General features: G+C 37.8%; 1 protein-coding gene across 1 annotated transcript; it reads right to left on the reverse strand.

The window, feature by feature from the left end:
- Window positions 1-3,542: 3,542 nt before the first annotated feature.
- LOC127862986 (nuclear apoptosis-inducing factor 1-like) lies at window positions 3,543-6,284 on the reverse strand. The gene is made up of 5 exons (XM_052402277.1): window positions 5,870-6,284; window positions 5,128-5,194; window positions 4,155-4,256; window positions 3,924-4,014; window positions 3,543-3,664 (listed from the first exon to the last, which is right to left on the reverse strand). The coding sequence occupies exons 1-5, from the start codon at window positions 6,028-6,030 to the stop codon at window positions 3,558-3,560; spliced, it is 528 nt and encodes a 175-aa protein (XP_052258237.1). The 5' UTR covers window positions 6,031-6,284; the 3' UTR covers window positions 3,543-3,557.
- Between the last annotated feature and the right edge of the window lie 294 nt (window positions 6,285-6,578).

Here is a 6,578-nt window from a genome sequence, read left to right on the forward strand (position 1 = left end):
TCACAGTTGTCGCCAGACGCAGCGTTGTCGCCAGATGCAGTGTTGTCGCCAGACGCAGCGGTGTCGCCGGAGTCACCGTTGTCGCCAGAGTCACCGTTGTCGCCAGACGCAGCGTTGTCGCCTGACGCAGCGTTGTCGCCAGACGCAGCGCTGTCGCCAGAGTCACCGTTGTCATACGACTGTTCTAAGCGTGATATTATGTCCTTGTACACGCGTTGATTGATACGGATACTAACGTAATGCATGCCAAATCCTTCTGGGAAATACCCCAATGCAATTGTTCCAACATCACCATCGAACTTTCCATCTGCTGACACAATTGATGAGTGTTCTAGTCCTCGGGTAGAAACTACCAGGCACTGCAAATTATATTCTCTCATAAGTGCAATGAGCGTGAGGTTGTCGCCGTATGTCCCATTCTTAGACATATTCTTAACGTATTCATCAAATGTTTCATCATAGACAAAAGTTTCATAGAAATATCTGTTTTCTACAATGTGATGGACTGCTTCCTTACGTAAAGCATCTACGTCTTTGTATATACCAATTTTACCAAGTTGATGCGATATAGCAGCAAATTGACAATTTCCATCCGGATTTGGGTCCATGGCAATATTCACCCCATCCAACAACTGCAGATTTTCATGGTGTGTTAAAACATGATAGTACTTAGTTCTGTGATTTTGTTTCTCTGAGCGGTTCTGTTTTAATGAATGTTTTTTAATTTTTCGTTGTTTCTCTAACGCAACAGTTAGGCTAGTCATGTTTTCGACCCCAACCGATTTGCTTACGAATCCAAGTTCGGGTTTGTTCGGTACTTGAAATGACACGATATAAACACCATTTCGTTTTACTTTTTCTACCTTGCCTTCGATAACATATCTTTTGGTTGGCACCCTGGATTTTCGAAAGGGATAGCGAATTAATACTGTCTCTCCTACTTTGTACTTGCTTGGGGAAGTTGCGTTTTTCAACAGCGACCTGTAAGCCTTTTTATTTGCTCGCCGTATGGTTTTCTTTATTTCACGAGAACTATGACGTTCTTTGGTAAAAACATGACTTCTTCCGTAGTAGGCTTCAAAGGGCGTGAGACCCCCAAGAACTCGTTTGAAACTTGTGTTTATGGCATAGGCTAAATCTTGAAGCCCTTCGACCCAGTTAAATCCACGTTTACTTTTTGTTGCAAATAGAATCTTGGCCTTTATAACACTGTTTGACCTTTCACACTTGCCCTGTGATTGAGGATGATACGGCCTACTATTGATCATTTTGATGTTGTACTTGTTCAACAAAAGTTTCATACTAGGGCCTTTAATTCCAGTCCGTTGTCACATTGGATGATGTCAGGGGCAAGGTTAACCATCAACACGTCCTCTAATGCCTTTGCAACTTCACGCGAACTCTTCGTTTTCAGGGGTTTTGGCATAACGTACCTAGAATAAACGTCCACGACTTGTAGAATATAACTGTATGTGGACCCCTTGTAGCTAACACTTTGATTTTTCATGTTAATTATGTCAATCTGCCATCTTTTGCCTGGTTCCTCTTCTGTAATTGTCTTTGGCTTTGGCTTGTTTGTAAATCTCGGATACTTCTCATGGTAATACTTGCTATTGTACAGTATTTCAAGGATAGCTTGTTCCGAGAACCCCGTGTAATTTACTTTCAGTTTGTTGTAAATAACCCTTGCTCCACATCCTTTGTTTTCCATGAACATCTTCTCAACAAATCTAGGAAGATCTTCTTTCACAAGGACTTGCTTTCCGCCACACAATAAAGAACCCCGGTCACCAAGCTCGAAGTCCTTACGTTTTCTAATCATGGCCAAACAATTATTCTCTTCAGGTGTCCGTTTCTTCACAGGGACATCGAACGATCCGTTTAAACATCTGACAATAATGTCGTAATTCGACCTGGGCAAGCACCCTAATTGCTTCCTTTTTCTCCTAATTGCTTCCTTCATCTGAAATAATATAATAAGTTATTATACATTTATACTTCATTAGTTAATAGAGCTTGTATTGAACACCGCGTGTCGAAAACGAATGTCTCACGACATGAGCTGAGCTAAAATCACTCGTCTGATAGCTCCGCTAAAATTTACAATCCGAACTTCCGGGCAATATGCGCAATGAAAGTAGCAAGTACTTCATGTAAAGTTTCATTGAAATCCAACCGAATTCAAATTCAGGGGAAAAATAGCGGGCAAACTTATGGCGGTCAACGGACAAACGGTCTGTAGAAACCAATGCTACGTGGATGGAAGGGATATAAAGAAGGGGCCCTGGGGGCCTAGGTCGCTCACCAGAAGTCACGACTAGGCAGGGTTCGAAGGTCAAAGACCTATAAACTCCATAAAATTTAAAATGTTCAAATCTACAGATTACAGGAGCTCGATCTGATTTTGGTGGAAAATACACTTTCGAAAAAATGACTGTAGCTTAAATATTTTAGCAGTTTAGGAGTTACGCACCCGGAAGGAATGCCACGGACAATTGGATAGACGGACGGACAACTGCAAATGCACTCTGAGGGGGGGGGGGCATAAAACATAAAAATCAATGCATGTTAAAACATCAATGCATATTAAGACAACTGAAAATTAAAATTATGTACAGTACTTACTGTCAAGAATTCTTTTGAAGTTTGAAGAAAGTTTGGATTTCAATTCTTTCTAGTCGAAAATCACAACTTTTCTTGCCGACCGCCAAGTCAAATATGGTTACTGACTTCCGAGTAAGACTCGTGTGCAAAATTCCCGCCTTTTTAAAGCGGCACGTTATCAAAGAAAAAATCGGAAACTTCAAAGCTTTGTCGGCTTCTCAGCAATATGACGTCGGAACGACAAATCAACTTTACAAAGTAATGTTTAGGAATACAGTCACACCTGTCTAAAGCAGCCAGTCAAACATCCTTATTTTTGGAGAGATATATTCATTTAAAAGAGCTCAAAATCTCTTAAATCGGATTTTGGTGAAAATACACTTTCGAAAAAAAAAGTTTTAAAAATTTGAATATTGCTATTAATGATCTCCACGAAAGTATCTGGCCCGCCCGGGAATCGAACCCAGGCCGCCTGCGTGCCAATCTGGGCCCCGTTTCATCAACGATCGCATCGCAAATTTAATGCCAAAATATCGCACATTTCTTATCGCATCGCAATTTGCGTTTCATCAAATATCGCATCGCCGATTTGAGTTGCGATATTCGCACATCGCCAATAATGAGGCTATTTTGCGTTTCATCAAAAATCGCACATCGCAAGAGCACCTGTTTTTTGCGATATTTTGCTTAAAACATGCGATCACACAAACCCAGTCGCAGACGGTAAAAAAAAATTCAATATGGCCGACGTGTTGTTTTTTTTTATGGAAAATAACGCGAGAAGGACAGAGCGGGAGTTCCGGCAATTTCCTTGTGCGCCTCGTTGAAGCAAATCGCTTCATTGAAAAATAAAGCCTAGTCACATGAATACTATAGCCAATCAGAATAATGTTAAATAGTGAAACCAATGGCAATTGTTATTATTTTATTATGAAGACTCAGTCAACAGTCAATTAAAGGTAAGTGATATTTGTTTTTACAAATCTTATAACTTTAATAGATAACAATGACATACCGTTCTGCTTGAGGCGTTTATTTTCCTCTCCTTTGTCTAGGTTATCTGATATAAAAAAGATATTGGGTAAAATATTTATACTTGTGTTTCTATTAATTATGAACAATTAATGAGCATGTGTTTCACTGTTGATTTGTGTTCATGCATGATATATCATATGAGGCTGTCCCCCTTTTAGTATGCCATATTCAATGCCAATTTAAGCCTTACATTATTAATGACATTTATTATTGCATTTAAAGTGCACTGTCAAATACCAAAAACAAAAAAACAAATGTCAAAATTTAAGCATGTTTGTACCCACCATTTTCTTGCATGGATCTCTTGAGTGGACCGGTATCGATCCCTCCACCTTGCACTCCGAACAGCTTTGTTTTGGGCACTAAGGACAATAGCTGGAAAAAGTGAACAACTATACATCATTCTGAAAAAGTTGTTTTTTTTGCAAAATTAAAATAATAATATGAACCATGGACAAATGATAGATCTGCATCATTATTTTATTTAAAATTTGTTATGTTTACAATATGAATACCTTATCCTCCAAAACAGTTAATTGCATTTTTTTTGGAAGAGCTGCCTCCCCAGAGCTTTCCACAAAGCGTCTTCTCTTGGCATCCTTCATAATGGTCCGGCTCTAAGATGAATAAAATACAATTTGAAATAATTTATGAGTACATGGTCTCCCTCCTCTGAATGGTAACAGTATAGTAACATGTCATTTACTTTCAGCTACATATATATTGAAGAAAGTGCATTCAAATACTGATCGTAATGATTTTTTAGTGATTATTAATCACAAAAACTTCATGTGTCAAATGCTAAATGATTGTATAAAAAGTGTGAAAAGGGAAAAAATATTAATAGTAATGGTGGGATTGAACTTACATCCTGACAATAATATAGCCGCAATTTGAATAAAAACAGGTTAAGCAATTATCCCCCTCTTAAAACTTATTACTTGCTTTGAATTAGTTTTTAGACCTTTGAATTTGAAGGATGACCTTAACCTTTCACCACTCAAAATGTGCAGCTCCATGAGATACACATGCATGCCAAATATCAAGTTGCAATCTTCAATATTGCAAAAATTATGGCCAACGTTAACGGACAGACAGACGGACGGACTGACAGTTCAACCGCTATATGCCACCCTACCGGGGGCATGAAAACCTATAATCATGGAGTAGGAAACCGAATATTTACACCTTGCTATTCATAATACATTTTAATTGTATAAATAAACCAATAAGTAATTGTACAAATAAATAAGTAAGATGATAACTTTTGTTTCTATCTGTAAAGTGATTTTTATTATTGACTCTTAAATTTTATGTTATTCATGTTATATGCTTCTGACATGGGCCTGTTTAGTATAGTTGTAAGTGATTCATAATTTGTTATTGGCTTTACGGCAAAGTTTAAGTACAGCTAAGTTATTCATTTATAAAACTTATTACTACCATCATGGATTCTTCTTCCTATACAAACATATAAGGTATATTTACCTTCCAATCACACCACTTTTTCATTGAATCTTCTACGTTCCTCTCGTTCCCCCCTACGGAATTTATTCTGCAAAAGTTTCAAATTAAACAAATGAATACATCTCAATATGTTCTTTCATTTTTTACCAAAAATAGTGGTAGGAGTGAGGGAGAGTACTTGGAAGTCTATATAAGTACAGTAGACATGGTCAATTTATTTTGTTATATTTAATATATAATTCATACAATATATCAGACTATTTCAAGCCAACACTATCAAAAGGTAACCAGTTGTTACTCCCCATGGACGTCACTCCCCATGAACATGCAGTTTGTTAAGATTACAGATTTGATTACAAGGTATGATCACATCTTTCCATGGGCACTTGCACTTTGATGTTAAAACAATTAATACGTTTTTATTCATTAACACTTCATTAAAAGATCAATTCCATTTTTCAGGGTAATTATAGATCAACTAAACTTAGGAGGAGGACAAATTTTCATTAGTGTGAATATACCCTATCACAATGTCAAGGAATATCAATGCTGAAAAGTAAACAATTTCAAAACCTTTCTTTCTGTGCATGGCAGTCACGCTGCATTTGAACTTCGTGATTTTAGATTATTAGGATAATCATTACACACAACCTGTGTAACGTTAATGTGTCCATACCAATTTAATTATGTTTCAAGATGGTCCTCCATTTAATGTAAAAAGAACAAGAAAATTATGACCATGTCAATGTAAATTTTAACTCACGATTGGACGATGTCCGACCATGCACGGTCTTTGTCTTTCTTTGATAATGTGCCGGACAATTTGCCCCACAACACTTCATAATTTTGTTGGACGCCCTCGAGCAGTTCCTCGAGTTCTCTTGGCTGCCAAGAGGCGCTCCTATTCTCTACGAGATCTGCCATTGTTGTTGTTTGATCGTCTGTCAAATATGACAGGTGGCGCGAGATTCAGCAGGTGCCCGTTTTTTACGTCATTTTGATAGTAGACTGTGAGCGATTATCGCTCATAGCACTAAACTACCGGCAAACTACCGGCAAGAATCTGCGATATGTTTGATGAAACGCTTTTTAAAAAATATCGCAATCGCAGGTAAAAGATCAGCAATCGGCGATCGGCGATAATATCGCATCGCAAATTTTGATGAAACGGGGCCCTGTGACGCGCAACCGACTGAGCTAGCCGGCGAAACAGTTACACAACCAGCAAAATCCATGTAAAGTGTGGTTAGGTTAGCTGTTTCTGTTACTGCTAGTTACGACGACGACGACGACGACGACGACGATGATGATGATGATGATGATGATGATGATGATGATGATGATGATGATGATGATGATGATGATACTTTTGTCACTTCCAATATTAGGTTAATACAATGTATTTGAGTTTGAAAAAAAGTTTACACATCGGCAGACTATTTCATTTATTAAGAAATACATAATTTATGTAC

Source organism: Dreissena polymorpha, chromosome 16 (assembly GCF_020536995.1).
Source record: "Dreissena polymorpha isolate Duluth1 chromosome 16, UMN_Dpol_1.0, whole genome shotgun sequence".
Lineage (NCBI taxonomy): Eukaryota > Metazoa > Mollusca > Bivalvia > Myida > Dreissenidae > Dreissena > Dreissena polymorpha.

Excerpts from the sequence above, each read along its gene's own strand:
- LOC127862986 (XM_052402277.1), bottom strand. The coding sequence starts at position 6,030 with ATGGCAGATCTCGTAGAGAATAGGAGCGCCTCTTGGCAGCCAAGAGAA. Across the intron at positions 5,195-5,869 it reads TGGTCGGACATCGTCCAATC|AATAAATTCCGTAGGGGGGA; the intron begins GTGAGTTAAAAT and ends AAACTTTTGCAG. Across the intron at positions 4,257-5,127 it reads AAAAGTGGTGTGATTGGAAG|AGCCGGACCATTATGAAGGA; the intron begins GTAAATATACCT and ends TATTCATCTTAG.